General features: G+C 47.6%; 2 protein-coding genes across 2 annotated transcripts; one reads left to right on the plus strand and one right to left on the minus strand.

Annotated features, from left to right (window-relative positions):
• Positions 1 to 349: 349 nt before the first annotated feature.
• LOC123151643 (uncharacterized) lies at positions 350 to 10,462 on the plus strand. Its single transcript, XM_044571347.1, has 2 exons — positions 350 to 783; positions 10,167 to 10,462. The coding sequence occupies exons 1-2, from the start codon at positions 436 to 438 to the stop codon at positions 10,296 to 10,298; spliced, it is 480 nt and encodes a 159-aa protein (XP_044427282.1). The 5' UTR covers positions 350 to 435; the 3' UTR covers positions 10,299 to 10,462.
• Positions 10,463 to 10,731: 269 nt separating this feature from the next.
• Positions 10,732 to 11,683, minus strand: LOC123151745 (uncharacterized). The gene is made up of 2 exons (XM_044571429.1): positions 11,335 to 11,683; positions 10,732 to 11,165 (listed from the first exon to the last, which is right to left on the minus strand). The coding sequence occupies exons 1-2, from the start codon at positions 11,659 to 11,661 to the stop codon at positions 11,073 to 11,075; spliced, it is 420 nt and encodes a 139-aa protein (XP_044427364.1). The 5' UTR covers positions 11,662 to 11,683; the 3' UTR covers positions 10,732 to 11,072.
• Positions 11,684 to 15,967: the final 4,284 nt, after the last annotated feature.

The following is a 15,967-nucleotide window of genomic DNA, read 5'->3' on the forward strand; positions in this document are numbered from 1 at the left end:
GATCTATGACTGAGTTTTCCTATCACCACTCTTGCAATACTTGGCTTGTTGCCGGCCTTTGCGCCATTTGGCGCAACGGGTCATCTAGTAAGCAGAAACAACAGCAGAAGAGGATGTCTCTTGTAGAAAAGTGAGCAAAGGCAGCGCGTTCTCGCCAAGAGAAGTAGGACAAAGGAAGAAATTCAGGGGAAATGAGGCTTCCTTGCAGTTGGTGTGGCCTAGTTCCCGGAATTTTTGACTGCTCTGATGACGTTGTGTGATGTGTTACAGCAAGCTCATTCTTTGGCTCCATAATTATTTGTCTTGGAAAGAACGGAGCCTATCGTCACTCGATGTCCTGCTAAAATCAAACATGCCCCAAAAATAGTGCAGCAAGCTCATTCTTTGACTCCAGGAGTATACTTGGGATCCCTTGACTCGGCAAAGAGAAGGGCCATGACTAGGGGCGCACGTCGCGGCGACGGCCCCTGGCCGCCGGAACATCAGATCTCCGCACTCTCCATACCGGAGATCCATGCTGATCCCCCGGCGCACTGCTCCTCGTCTGCGCCGTCGATGCAGGGGGTGGAGGGCGCTCACGCAGATCCGGCAGACGCTGGTCTCTCGATCCCTCACACTGCGCAGACGGAGTGCTGGAGGATTCATTTCGCCGACGAGTGCTCGTCTGATGGCTGGATCGAGGGTCGTCTTCAACATAATCCATCGTCTAGGTGGACGGGGATTATCAATTTGGACAACGATGTCCTTGCCGACGATTACCTGGCGGCCGACGTCCGGATTACGGTAGGTTCTCGTTTACATTTTGATATATATGATGTGCTTGTCGATTGTAGTATGCAGGAGGATCAGACGGAGGATACGGATCTGATCGATTTGATAGATACGCCCAAAGCCGAAAGACGATCGGATCATCGTTTTGGAGGACGATTCTGGGTTCTTGCAGACAGCGACGATGAGGAGGAACAAGGGCCTGATCAGGGGGGGTGGAGATTGATGATGGGACCGGCATGCCTCGGAGCAACCTGGAGATTACGATGACGCCGCCGCCGCCGGCAAGCTGTGGCTTCTCGGCCGACAAAACTTACCAGAAGAGAGGGGTTCAAAGGAAGCCGGATTTTCACATGAAACCGTGGCGTGGTCCGATCCCGAAGGTAAACCGCGCACACGTTACCCTTTCTGATTTCATACCGGATTCGTGGACACTAGTTACGAGGAAGAAGAACGGCAAGAAGGGACAGGCGGCGAGGCCGCCGCCGATTCAGCAGCCGTCGACAGCTAGGGCGACCAAGGAAATTCAAGCGGTCAGACGGACACGCTTGAATGATCTGTTGGGCCAGGAGCTGGGGTGCGCGAACGCGCTGGTCGTGGGCTCTATTTGCACTGGGTATGAGGCCCAGGCAAATTCCCAAGCCACGCATACGTACACGTACAGGCCCACAATCACACTTGCGATCAACCCCGGCCCAGCATCGTTGCATGAGGCGTCGGGAAACGAACAGCCGTTCGATCGATCTGCGCCTATTACTAGGGTTTGTCGAAGACCTGGCTTCCCATCGCTTGGAATTCGTCGGGCGGCGAGGATTTGCTGCGCGGCCGGCTCTAACGCTAACTCCATGGCGGGGCGAGGAGGTCCGCCGCCGACAAAAACGGGGGCGCAGCCACCTGCGCGACCACCGGCGAGGGCTCCTGACACCCAGGAGTCTTCACGCACTGCTACACGACATCAGGAGCAACCTCCACATAGGCCACCTGCTGCTGGCCATGGCACCGGTCGGGGTCGAGATGATGGCTACGGCAACGGAGGATACGGTGGTGCTGGACGAGATTATGGTGGTGGTCGAGACTTTGGCGGAGATGGACATCATTATAATCGCTATGGCCAGTGGGGCGATGATGGTTATGATGCCTACGGTGAGGGCCTGCACCGTGGTTCATCGTCTGGCGGTGGCCGAGGTTCTAGATGGAATAATGGCAACGGACCAGGGCGTGGATTCCAAGGACCGCCGGGAAACTTTGTTGAAGGAGTAGCTGGACCCTTTCGCAATCAGGGAGGGCATCGTTTTCATGGAGGGAGAGGTGGGGGGCGACGCCCGCCACCGCCACGACCCCATACTCCACCGCAGGCCGACCCTGCTCGCGACACCACTGTAGAGGCAGCGGCTGCTACGCCCACGGTGTTACCAGCAGCCGTCAAGGACGTGGTTCGGGCCTTCGCGGCGGTGAAGGTGCCAGAGGCCAGATCGCGGCATGTCAATGCAAAAAATGGTGGTTCGGACAAGGGTACTGACAAGGGAGAGGGTGAAAAGATATCCAAATGGGCAATCAAGAAGAAGAAATTGACGTGTTACAGATGTGGTGAGCCAGGACACTTCGTGGCGGATTGCACTACTGAGTTATGCGATTATTGTCAGAAGGCTAAACATGCAATCGGTGAATGTCCTTTGGTGTCTGGACCCAAACCGGTAGTCACCATATATGGAGTTTGTTGCAAAGAGCTAATGTTTTTCGAGTCTCCGGAAGTAACATCGTCGTTTCAGGCTGTTGACGGCTCTTATCCAGGAGTAGTTAAGGTGACTAATGGGGTGATGACAGGGGCCCAGATTATTCAGCTCCTACGTGAGTTGGCACCGGGAAATTTCCAGTGGAACCTTGTTAGGCTGGAGAACCAGATATACAAGGTAGAATTTCCAACTAAGGAGGATCAACTTCGTATTCTTAAGTTTGGCATGTGCAGGGTTCCTAGCACTAATATTATTCTCGAGTTTGACGAGTGGAAACAAAACGAACCACAGGGAGTACCTTTGGAAAAGGCTTGGGTCCGCTTCTCGGGTGCGCCATCTAAGTCGTTAAATCATTTTCTCGTCACTTGGAGTTTGGTGTCTCTGATTGGTAAGACGGAGAAGGTTGATATGCCCTTCACGCGTGCTAATGGTGTGGCAAGGTTGATGGTCGGTGTCATCAGTATTGACTTGTTACCCGACACGGTTCCATGGACGCATGACGGAATTACATATAGTCTAGAACTTGAGATTGAGGACACACCAGTAGATGATGGGACTGACGAGCATCAAGACATGGATACATCTGATGGAGATCGAGCACCGGATAACCAGAACAAGGAATCTGAGGACACATCTAGGGGCTCAGCCAAGAAACACACTCCGCAGCCTCATAAATCTGATAAGGCAGCTAAGGGGCCGTCGATAGCTGGAACACCGACGAACACTTTACGTTTTGGCTCTTTTGATGCTCATTCGGCTCCTAGTCGCTTGTGGAGCATGAGGGTAGAGGCGGATGATCCGATGGAGTCACAATTACCGTCGTTGTTGGAGGCTGCCTGGTGACATTGCAACCGATTGAATCCGATGGGAGGGGCCGGCCGGAGGGATATCACATCTCCCATAACATCTCCTCGTCGTGATGCCACCACGTTGGCGAAGTCGGGAGAGGTGCCGCCAGCTCCATCGGTTCCCAGTTACTCTAGCGGGCGAGTTCGGGATCTGGGAGGCTGGGGCGCCCTTTTGGGCAATACACAAAGCACCTCGCCGAAAAACCATGGGCAAGGAACCAGGTTGGGAGACGCCCCAAACTCGCCGAAGAAATATGAGCAGGATACTGGGATGGTTCAGGGACATGGGCAGGAGGCCTTCACCCCAACCATGGTGTCTCCAGTTTGCGTCAACGGCCACAAGACACTACTAGAATCTGCAAATAGCCCTAGGGCCATATACCCTAAGCAAAAGGGCGAAAACACTAGGGAAAGTGGTTTCCCTAGTGTATACCCTAGGGAAATTGCCCTAGGGATCAATTGGTGGGGGAATCTTGGTTTCCCTTGGGTGTTCAAAGAATACCCTAGGCATTGTTTAATTTCCCTTGGGTTTTGTACCCTAGGGAAACAACTGACATGTGGCATGACTGCTGACTTGTAAAGTAGATATCCTTTGGGTTAGTTCCACTCCCTAGGAAAAAACTCAAGAACCATTAGTCCATCCAGCTGTTGGGTTTATCAACCTTATAAAATCAGTGTTTATAAGTATTGCAATGAATTACACAACTTAATATTTGATTTGCACAAATGTAACTACTAATGATAAATGTAGATAATACCTCCAAAAAGCTGAAGACACAAAGCACGTAAATTATATATTTCAACCATCATTACACATGACAACATCCACTAGCATACACAATATTACCACACTTTACAAAAGATGGCATCTAGCTCCACTCATTACCTACACCCCACAACATGTACATAGGATTTTCCAATTAGTAACCTGGATTGTCCAATTAGTAACCTCGAATATTGACCGTGCATGATATATAAGTCACTAGTACAACAAATCATAACAATAGCCAAGTGCACGGCCAAAAAGCGATCTGTCATGGTTGCGCCTGGTAACTACCAATTAATCAACACAAAAAGTCCTCCTGTAAACTGAAATAAAATGCATTAGTAAGGTTCAGAAAAATAAATAAATAAAATTGCACATTTCTGAGTTGGCATAAGTATATATAGCAGTAGAAAAATGTGCATCGGGTCATAAAACAACTAGAGAAAAATATAACTATCCGAGTTACAATTTGAAGTTCAACATAGGGAAACAGCCAGAAACATGGTCAGCTCACACCAAACCGCTCTTCAGAATATTTCCGTTGTTCGTTTCACCCACTGTACATCCAACTATACTATTCTTCTAGAGACATGGTAGAATAGTTGGCAGCACAGTGCAGACGTCAAAGGACCAACAAACTTCATTTTGTTATATTAAACAAGGTTAAAGCAATGGTTTCTTACCCAAAAAAAAGATGTTAAGAAAATTACCAATCCGGAGTACTGTGCACATGCTAGCAAATTAGCCTATTTTTATATGTACTAATAGGTTCACTTCTCCTTATAATTAACTAATGCAAAGGTCAAATCTTCATCTTTGTTTAATCACGAGATAGATAGACAATTTATAATTGATCCAAAACTGCATGGATCAGACGCATATAGAAAGACGAGGGAAGAAGGCCATGCGAGCTCACCTAATCGAGCATTGGTTCTGAAGTTGAAGCCCCTATGCGGATGCGGAGGTTGCAGGACGTCTTGGTCGAGGGCGGCAGGGTCGGTCGAGGACCGCAGCGGCGGAGGCCCCCGCCTGCGTCTGAAGATGTTGAGGGTGGCAGATCTGTAAGGTACAAGACAGCGGCGGCTGCCGCAGGAGCAAGGCCTGCAGCAGTGGCAGCGGAACCCTGCTTCTGCAGCGGCCGCGGCGTCCACCAGCGACGGCGACGGCTCCTTCTGCAGCGGCCGCGGCGTCCGCCAGCAACGACGACGGCTTCTTCTGCAGCAGCTGCCGTGGGAGCAAGGTCTGCCTGCAGCGGCGGCGGCGTCTGCCAGCAACGGCGACAGCTGCTTCTGAAGCAGCTGCCGCGGGAACAAGGTTTGCAGCAGTGGCGGCGGCACCCTGCGTCTGCAGCAGTGGCGGCGGCCGCCAGCAACGATGATGGCTTGAGGATGGCACGGGCGGCCTAGCAATGGATGAGTGGCGCCGCTGCCGGTTTGGTGGTATTTTAGTGGCGCTCCCGGCACGGGTTTGCGATTTGGGGAAAAGTTCGCGCCTGTAGGGGAGGAATGCGCGCGTACAACCAATTTGCGCGGGCTCGCGTGAAAAGGGAAAAAAATTGGCGGGCAGAATACGGCACGCCCAATGAACTCCGCGCGCGTACGACTCAATTTTAGCACTACTGAAGTAGCATCTACACAAAAAATATTACTAGTACGACATTTTGTATACCTAATCATCAAAAAAAAGTATGCACTTATTTTCACCTATTTCACTACCATATTTATCTTTTATTCCATCAAGCGTGTGAACAAAAAGAAATTGATCAGCTTATATTTCGAAAAAATGATCAATCAACTTATATTTTCACCCAATTCCATGTTATTTCCACTTGTGTTTTTCCCTTTTATATATATTTCAAATTATATAATTTTGGTTGGAATATTTAGAAAACAACTTTTAGCTAAAATATATATGTATATTGGAAAATCAATTGTGTGCAAATCTCCCTAGAGTTAAGACTAGAAGCCCTAGGGATACATTATTATAGTGTTAGTGGCAGTGGAAGACTGCCGGTAGACTCTTTTATTTGTCCCTAGGGTTGCACTTATTTACCCTAGGTATAGCCATTTCCTAAGGGTTTAATCTGTAGGCCCTAGGGAAAGTTGCCAACATGGCTTTGGTATGGTCCCACTCAATGAATACCCATTGGGTCTGCTAGCAAACCCTAAGGAAACAATACGCTCCCTTGGGTTGTCAAGTCGGGCCCTAGGTAAACTTTATGTCCCTAGGGTGCCATTTTTGGCTCTAAGGAACCATTTCAGCCTTAGGGCTATTTGCAGATTCTAGTAGTGAGAGGGCAGCTGAGCATGAGGCTCCGCAACCTCTTCCTTCGCCGGTGCTGAACGATGCTGTTCCACCCGCGCGCATCTCTACACCAACCTCGATGGGTGTGCGTGCCACTACGGGAGTTCCTGCTCGGGAGAGGACTATGGACGAGATTATTGCTTTTGGTGGGATCGAAGATCCGGTGACGGCTGGCAGGCGTGTCAGTGATCGGATCCAAGATCAACCAGACGCGGATGACCTGCAGTTGGGGCGTGCCATGAGGGCGGCCAAACTTCGAGATGTCGAGGCAACTACAGGTATGTCGGTACATAAGAGTTCTTCTATCTTACTTTTTTCAAAGCATGATATTTTAGATAAAGCCAACAACATAGGAGTTTCTTTGGGATCGAACGCAAAGGAAGTTGCGAAATCGATTAATGACCTTTTAGACTTAGGAGCAGAGTGGGCCTCTGATATTATTCAAAATTTGGAGGCCGTTAAACTAATGAATAATGATGAAGTGAATCAATTAGGAATTTCGGCTATACAAAATTTATGTGATAATCTAATGCCACCCTCGGAGATCGATGGGGACCCACTAGGATCGGACATTGAGGACAGTATAGACCTTATGCCGGCGGCAGATTATATCCCCAGTCACCCTATTGATGTAGGTACGTTAAATATAGAGGGTAAGCCCAAACAGTCCTGGAGAAGGAAGATATATCCGACTTCAGCTGTTCGGAGGAGTACTAGGATTAAACTTAAAAAGAAATTCCATGACGACCTATGAGAGGAATCTTTTGAAATAGCAGAGGTCTAGCTGACTTGGCTAAAAGAAGGTTCCTTGCAGATACATCGGTAGAACACAAGCTCGATTTTATTGCACTACTCGAAACCAGTAGAGATAATTTTACCTCACAATTCCTCGGAACTCTGTCGGGTGGAATTGATTTTGACTGGCACTGTCTACCCCCTAGAGGAAGATCTGGTGGGATATTACTAGGGGTTAGATGTGAAACACTTGAGGTGCTAAATGTGGCCACCATTGCACGTGAATGGTCAAAGCCTGTTGCTAGACACACAAGCATGGAGAGATGGCAGAACAAGATCCGTCATCTAAGAGAATTTCTTAGGGGTTGGGCAAGGAACGAGAGTGGCATTTACAAAAAGGAGAAAGAAAGGCTCCTTCAACTAATTGATTCCCTGGACATTAAAGCAGAGGGGACACTGCTAGACGTAAATGAACACGCCATGAAATCTGAAGCGGAACAAAGCCTACGAGTCCTTATGAGAGAAGAGGAACTCAAATGGGCATTACGGGCTAAGACTCTCAAGGTTGTTCATGGAGACGATAATGCACAATTCTTTCATATGATTGCAAATGGCAAACATAGAAAGAAGAGAATAATTCAGCTCGAGCAGGATGAAGGAACCATTGTAGGTCATGAAAACCTTAAACTATATATCTCCAATTACTATAAACAATTATTCGGGCCACCGGCAGAGAGCACGGTGTCCATGAATGAGTCTGACACTGGAGATATTCCTCAGCTCATGACAGAACAGAATGAGTTCCTAACTGCGCCTTTCACTGAAAAGGAAGTTCTGGATGCCATAACACAAATGAAACCAAATAAAGCACCGGTACCAAACGGGTTTCCAGTGGAGTTTTATAAGAAATGTTGGCATATCATTAAAGATGACCTGATGCCCATGTTCCACGATTTGTTTAATGGGCATCTAGAACTGTTCCATATAAACTTTGGTACGATTACTCTATCACCAAAGAAAGAAGGGGTGATTCGTATTGAGCAGTTTAGGCCGATCTGTCTCTTAAACGTGAGTTTCAAGATATTCACGAAGGTGGGGACAAATCGGCTGACGCAGATCGCCCATTCTGTGGTTCAAGAGAGTCAGACGGCCTTCATGCCTGGTAGACACATCCTAGAAGGGGTAGTGGTTCTACATGAAACGATCCACGAACTCCATTCGAAGAAACTAGATGGGGTTATCTTTAAAGTGGATTTCGAAAAGGCTTATGATAAAGTGAAATGGACGTTTCTTCAGCAAGCTATGCGCATGAAAGGTTTTTCTGAAGCTTGGAGGAGCCAAGTGGATTCTCTTGTCCAAAAAGGTAGTGTCGGGATTAAGGTTAAAAATGATAAAGGCCACTATTTTCAGACACACAAGGGGTTGAGGCAAGGGGATTCAATGTCTCCGCTCTTGTTTAATATAGTGGCAGATATGTTAACCGTGCTTATTCGCAGGGCTAAGGAGAATGGCCTAGTAGATGGTTTAGTTCCCCATCTGGTGGATGGTGGAGTATCGATTCTCCAATACGCAGACGACACTATTATATTCATGGAGCATGATGTTGCAAAAGCTCGGAATATGAAATTGGTTTTATGTCTATTCGAGCAATTATCGGGACTAAAAATAAACTTTAACAAAAGTGAGTTATTTTGCTTTGGTAGGGCCAAAGATGAGCAAGATACTTACAAATTTTTGTTCGGTTGTGAACTAGGGTCAATGCCTTTTAGCTATTTGGGTATACCTATTCATCATCGGAAATTATTCATTAAGGAGTGGAAGTGCATCGAGGATCGAATTGAAAAGAAGTTAAGTTGTTGGAAAGGCAAGTTAATGTCCTACGGTGGTCGACTAGTACTCATTAACTCTGTCTTGACAAGTATGCCGATGTTTCTCCTCTCCTTTTTTGAGGTACCTAAAGGGGTACGAAGGAGACTAGACTTCTTCCGATCTCGATTCTTCTGGCAGTCTGATGAGGCCAAGAAGAAATACCGCTTAGCTCGTTGGGATATATTATGTCGACCTAAGGATCAGGGGGGTCTCGGCATTGAGAATCTAGAGATTAAGAATAAATGTCTTTTAAGCAAATGGCTTTTCAGGCTTTCGGTAGAGAACGACGGGATGTGGGCACAAATTCTACGCAACAAATATTTACAGTCCAAAACTCTAGCACAAGTTAACGCGAGGTCATCCGATTTGCCTTTCTGGAAGGGCCTAATGAGAACTAAAGACTTATTCTTTCGTAGAACCAAATTCACTATTGGCAATGGGATGTCAACACGATTTTGGGAGGATACATGGCTAGGGGAGACGCCCTTAGCTGTTCAATATCCAAGTCTATATAATATTGTCCAACGTAAGGAAGATTACGTTGGTACGATATTACAATCGGTACCTCTAAATATTCAGTTTAGGCGATCTTTGGTTGGGGAGAGATGGAAGTCATGGATACATCTGGTACGGAGAGTAATGGATGTACAATTAACCGACCAATCGGATTCCTTACATTGGACACTGACCAAGAATGGCTCATTCACGGTCAAATCATTTTATTTGGACCTAATTAACTCTGGCTTCCTCCCGAGATCCATTCATATCTGGAAAATTAAGGTCCCCTTGCGTATCAAAATTTTCATGTGGTTCGTGTATAAACAAGTGATCCTCACCAAAGACAATCTGTTAAAACGACATTGGGTAGGCAGCTCACGATATTGTTTTTGTGATAATAATGAAACAATACAACACCTCTTCATCGATTGTCCTTTGGCTAAACTTTTATGGCGCACTATTCATATAGCTTTCAACATTGCCCCTCCAATTAACATTGAATCGTTGTTTGGGACGTGGTTAGATGGGGTGGATCGCAATACTGCGAGTCATCTTCGAGTTGGAATATGTGCTTTTTTGTGGGCTATATGAAACTGCAGGAACGATATGATCTTTAACGGGCAACAATTTTTAAACTTCTTGCAGGTTATCTTCAGAGCTACTGCATGGATCCGTACGTGGTCCTTACTCACTCCTACGGAATCCAGGGAGCCGCTGGTTACTGGGTGCAACCAATGGAAGATGGTAGCACGGGTTATATTCAAGCAATTTGGATGAAGGTCGCTTAACAGGATAGGAGTTTAGGTCTCTAGTCCTGTTATCATCATCGGTTGTAATCTTGAGGTCTTTTATGGCTTTGCCATCCTGCTCCTTTTGCGAGGGATACTATTTGTTTTTTAAGACTTTTAATAATATTGCTGCATGCATCATTCAGATGCAGAGCCCGGGACCCGGGGGCACGCCTCCTTTTAAAAAAAAAAGGAGTATACTTGAACCGAACATGCACAATCATTCCTGGAGGCTGGAGTCGGTAAAATGATGCATCTGGTTTTACCTCTTACGCTAGCACGGATGGTTGAGTGTTTTGCTCATTTAAATGGTGTCTGGCATCTACCGATTTTCATTTCAGAAAGCATCTACCGAGTGTTTTGCTCCAGAACAAGACCGACCACACACAAAAGACAACACACGAGAATGGCAAGTTTGGAGGTGAAATCATAGCACATCGTGCTTGCACAACAAATCAGGGAAAGAACCAATGCTAGCACAAGCACATACAATCATCACATGCCACTTGAAGGTTCCAATTCAACCGCATCACTCAACAACAGGACGACCATCATCACTAGGAAAAGAAGAAGAAAGAAACGAAAAATCTCAAATTTTGTCCTAGCAAAAATTTGGCAACATATTGGCCACCAATCGCCGAATTAACCGTGTAGCAGCTAGCCTCTTGTCGCGAATCGCATGAAGAGGGCGGTAGGAAAGAATCCCCTGATGAACAGTGCCGGCTGGGAGCCGCCCGGCCGACGGGTCGATCTTCCGGCGATTTCAGCGGTGCGCCGTGACGAGCGTCTCGACGAACCGCAGCCCGTCGAACCTCGGCGCGAACCTGTCGTCCCGGCCGCTCGACGACGAGGATTCCTGCGAAAGCAGCAGGAAGTAGTACAAAACAGTTCAAGACGCCGTCGTGATCCCGAATCGAAACCGGGGATTGCTATCCAAGGAAGGAGGAGATTCTTTGGGAGGGGAAGACTGGGGGAGAAGGCAGGGGAGGAAACGGAACAGCGACCCGCGCGGACGCAGCACGTACCCGCTGTCGGAAGAGGAACCCGTCGCATCTGCCGACGACGACCGCGGCGGCGGTCGGCGGCGTCGGGGCGCGGTCGCACGCGAGGAGCTCCGCGCCGGAGGCCACGGCGACGGCGGCCGCGGACGCCACGGCGGCTGCTATTCCCCACATCATCGTCGATCCACTTTCCCCTCCTCCTCCTCTGGCGGCTGGCTGGCTGGCGGGGAGGGGAGAGAGGCGTGAACGCTGGCGGCACGCTGGAATCTCTTTGGCGGGCTGGAACCGTGCCGACGGCAAGATTCGTCTTTGCTTCTGGGCTTTTGTAGTTCCGGACTGCACAGGGCTCATGTAACGAGGACTTGTTCCTCAAACGAAAAATGTAACGAGGACTTTTTACTTTCTCAAAAGAAAATCTTGCTCCCTGTTTTTTTTATAAAAGAAGGACGTCCCCTTCCGATTTTCATTAAAGAAAACCCAAGCATCCAAACTAAACAACCTACGACAGGAAGCAAACGCGAAAAATCTACCATGCTTCTCCCTCTCAACTCCACCCCAACCTCCACATGAAGACTATCACAGCTAAGAGCATGGTTAATAATACAGCCAACAGTCGGCTATAAAAAGTTGACATGTCATCTACAACCAACCTCTTAGACTAGCCACAATGAAGAGTAACATACATTACTACCTCTGTTTCAGTTTATAAGTCCTACGCGTATACCTAGGTTGCCAATTTTATCACCTTAATATAAACTATATAACACAAAAATTATACGGTTTGAAAATAGAGCATCTGAAGTTTATATTGGTATATTTTTTATAATATATAACTTGTATTAAGTTGGTCAAATTAACGACCTAGGGGCACGCGCACGCCCTGTAAACTGAGAGAGAGGTTATAGACTATGTTACTACCTTCGTAGTGGGTGTCATGCAAAGCTCCATTTATTAGGTTATAGACTCATACTCCATTGGGACATGTGATGTTACAGTAACTAGATAAGTTACTAGAACTATCTCTCTCTTCATTAACTCATTGCCACATAGACAAATTTGTTGAGTTGAACTTGAAGTTACTGCTGAAGTTACTCCCACTGTGGCTAGTCTTAGCCGGCATGTACAATATTCAGTTTTAAATATGTACTAGTTTATCAATAGTTGACCCATCTTACTGTTGGGGAACGTTGCAGAAAATTAAAATTTTTCCTACAGTTTCACCAAGATCCATCTATGAGTTCATCTAAGCAACGAGTCTAGGGAGAGAGTTTGCATCTACATACCACTTGTAGATCGCGTGCGGAAGCTTGCAAGGTGATGATGTAGTCGTACTCGACGTGATCCAAATCACCGATGACCTGCGCCGAACGGACGGCACCTCCGCGTTCAACACACGTACGGAACAGCCACGTCTCCTCCTTCTTGATCCAGCAAGGAAGGGAGGAGAGGTTGAGGGAGATGGCACCAGCAGCAGCACGACGGCGTGGTGTTGATGGAGCTGCAGTACTCCGGCAGAGCTTCGCTAAGCACTATGGAGGTGGAGGAGGTGTTGGGGAGGGAGAAGGAGGCAACCAAAGGCCAGGGCGTTCAGGTATGAAGTCCCTCCTCTCCCCCACTATATATAGGGGTGCCAAGGGGGGTGGCCGGCCCTAGGAGATCAAATCTCCTAGGGGGTGCGGCGGCCAAGGGGGGTTTTCCCTCCCCCCAAGGCACCTAGGAGGTGCCTTATCCTCCTAGGACTCTTGCCCCCCTTGAACCCTAGGCGCATGGGCCTATGTGGGGCTGGTGCCCTTGGCCCATTAGGCCAAGGCGCACCCCCACACAGCCCATGTGGCCCCCCGGTACAGGTGGACCCACCCGGTGGACCCCCGGGACCCTTCCGGTGGTCCCGGTACAATACCGATAACCCCGAAACTTGTCCCGATGCCCGAAACAGGACTTCCCATATATAAATCTTTACCTCCGGACCATTCTGGAACTCCTCGTGACGTCCGGGATCTCATCCGGGACTCCGAACAACATTCGGGTTACTGCATATACATATCCCTATAACCCTAGCGCAACTGAACCTTAAGTGTGTAGACCCTACGGGTTCGGGAGACATGCAGACATGACCGAGACTCTCTCAGTCAATAACCATCAGCGGGATCTGGATACCCATGATGGCTCCCACATGCTCCTCGATGTTGTCATCGGATGAACCACTATGTCGAGGATTCGATCAAACCCTGTATGCAATTCCCTTTGTCAATCGGTACGTTACTTGCCCGAGACTCGATCGTCGGTATCCCAATACCTTGTTCAGTCTCGTTTCCGGCAAGTCACTTTACTCGTACCGTAATGCATGATCCCGTGTCCAACACCTTGGTCACATAGAGCTCAATATGATGATGCATTACCGAGTGGGCCCAGAGATACCTCTCCGTCATACGGAGTGACAAAACCCAGTCTCGATCCGTGTCAACCCAACAGCTACTTTCGGAGATACCTGTAATGCACCTTTATAGTCACCCAGTTACGTTGTGACGTTTGATACACCCAAGGCACTCTTACGGTATCCGAGAGTTACACGATCTCATGGTTGAAGGAAGAGATACTTGACACTTGCAAAGCTCTAGCAAAACGAACTACACGATCTTTTATGCTATGCTCAGGATTGGGTCTTGTCCATCACATCATTCTCCTAATGATGTGATCCCGTTATCAACGACATCCAATGTCCATAGTCGGGAAACCATGACTATCTGTTGATCACAACGAGCTGGTCAACTAGAGGCTTACCAGGGACATAGTGTGGTCTAAGTATTCACACGTGTATTACGATTTCCGGATAATACAGTTATAGCATGAATACAAGACAATTATCATGAACAATGAAATATAATAATACTTTTATTATTGCCTCTAGGGCATATTTCCAACAGTCTCCCACTTGCACTAGAGTCACTAATCTAGTTACATTGTGATGAATCGAACACCCATAGAGTTCTGGTGTTGATCATGTTTTGCACGCGAGAGAGGTTTAGTCAGCGGATCTGCGACATTCAGATCCGTGTGCACTTTGCAAATTTCTATGTCTCCATCTTGAACATTTTCACGGATGGAGTTGAAACGACGCTTGATGTGCCTGGTCTTCTTGTGAAACCTGGGCTCCTTTGCGAGGGCAATAGCTCCAGTGTTGTCACAGAAGAGTTTGATCGGCCCCGACGCATTGGGTATGACTCCTAGGTCGGTGATGAACTCCTTCACCCAAATCGCTTCATGTGCTGCCTCCGAGGCTGCCATGTACTCCGCTTCACACGTAGATCCCGCCACGACGCTCTGCTTGCAGCTGCACCAGCTTACTGCTCCACCATTCAACATATACACGTATCCGGTTTGTGACTTAGAGTCATCCAGATCTGAGTCGAAGCTAGCGTCGACGTAACCCTTTACGACGAGCTCTTCATCTCCTCCATAAACGAGAAACATGTCCTTTGTCCTTTTCAGGTACTTCAGGATATTCTTGACCGCTGTCCAGTGTTCCTTGCCGGGATTACTTTGGTATCTTGCTACCAAACTTACGGCAAGGTTTACATCGGGTCTGGTACACAGCATGGCATACATAATAGATCCTATGGCTGAAGCATAGGGGATGACACTCATCTCTTCTTTATCTTTTGCCGTGGTCGGTGACTGAGCTGAGCTCAGTCTCATACCTTGTAACATAGGCAAGAACCCCTTCTTGGACTGATCCATTCTGAATCTCTTCAAAATCTTATCAAGGTATGTGCTTTGTGAAAGACCTATGAGGCGTCTCGATCTATCTCTATAGATCTTGATGCCTAATATATAAGCAGCTTCTGCAAGGTCCTTCATTGAAAAACACTTATTCAAGTAGGCCTTAATGCTGTCCAGAAATTCTATATTATTTCCCATCAGGAGTATGTCATCTACATATAATATGAGAAATGCTACAGAGCTCCCACTCACTTTCTTGTAAACGCAGGCTTCTCCATAAGTCTGCATAAACCCAAACGCTTTGATCATCTCATCAAAGCGAATGTTCCAACTCCGAGATGCTTGCACCAGTCCATAAATGGATCGCTGGAGCTTGCATACTTTGTTAGCGTTCTGAGGATCGACAAAACCTTCCGGCTGCATCATATACAGTTCTTCCTTAAGATGCCCGTTAAGGAATGCTGTTTTGACGTCCATCTGCCATATCTCATAATCATAGTATGCGGCAATTGCTAACATGATTCGGACGGACTTTAGCTTCGCTACGGGAGAGAATGTCTCGTCGTAGTCAATCCCTTGAACCTGTCGATAACCCTTAGCGACAAGTCGAGCTTTATAGATGGTACCATCCGCGTCCGTCTTCTTCTTAAAGATCCATTTGTTTTCTATCGCTCGCCGATCATCGGGCAAGTCTGTCAAAGTCCATACTTTGTTTTCATACATGGATTCTATCTCGGATTTCATGGCTTCAAGCCATTTGTTGGAATCCGGGCCCGCCATTGCTTCTTCATAGTTCGAAGGTTCATTGTTGTCTAACAACATGATTTCCAGGACAGGGTTGCCGTACCACTCTGGTGCGGAACGTGTCCTTGTGGACCTACGAAGTTCAGCAGTAACTTGATCCGAAGTACTTTGATCATTATCATGGTTTTCCTCT

This window comes from Triticum aestivum, chromosome 1A (assembly GCF_018294505.1).
Source record: "Triticum aestivum cultivar Chinese Spring chromosome 1A, IWGSC CS RefSeq v2.1, whole genome shotgun sequence".
NCBI lineage: Eukaryota > Viridiplantae > Streptophyta > Magnoliopsida > Poales > Poaceae > Triticum > Triticum aestivum.

What these genes read in the sequence shown, in the direction of transcription:
- LOC123151745 (XM_044571429.1), bottom strand. Translation starts at nt 11,661, where the DNA reads ATGAGCCCTGTGCAGTCCGGAACTACAAAAGCCCAGAAGCAAAGACGA. An exon ending in GGTTCCTCTTCCGACAGCGG is followed by an intron (nt 11,166 to 11,334) that starts GTACGTGCTGCG and finishes CTGCTTTCGCAG; the next exon opens with GAATCCTCGTCGTCGAGCGG.
- LOC123151643 (XM_044571347.1), top strand. Translation starts at nt 436, where the DNA reads ATGACTAGGGGCGCACGTCGCGGCGACGGCCCCTGGCCGCCGGAACAT. An exon ending in CGGCCGACGTCCGGATTACG is followed by an intron (nt 784 to 10,166) that starts GTAGGTTCTCGT and finishes AACTTCTTGCAG; the next exon opens with GTTATCTTCAGAGCTACTGC.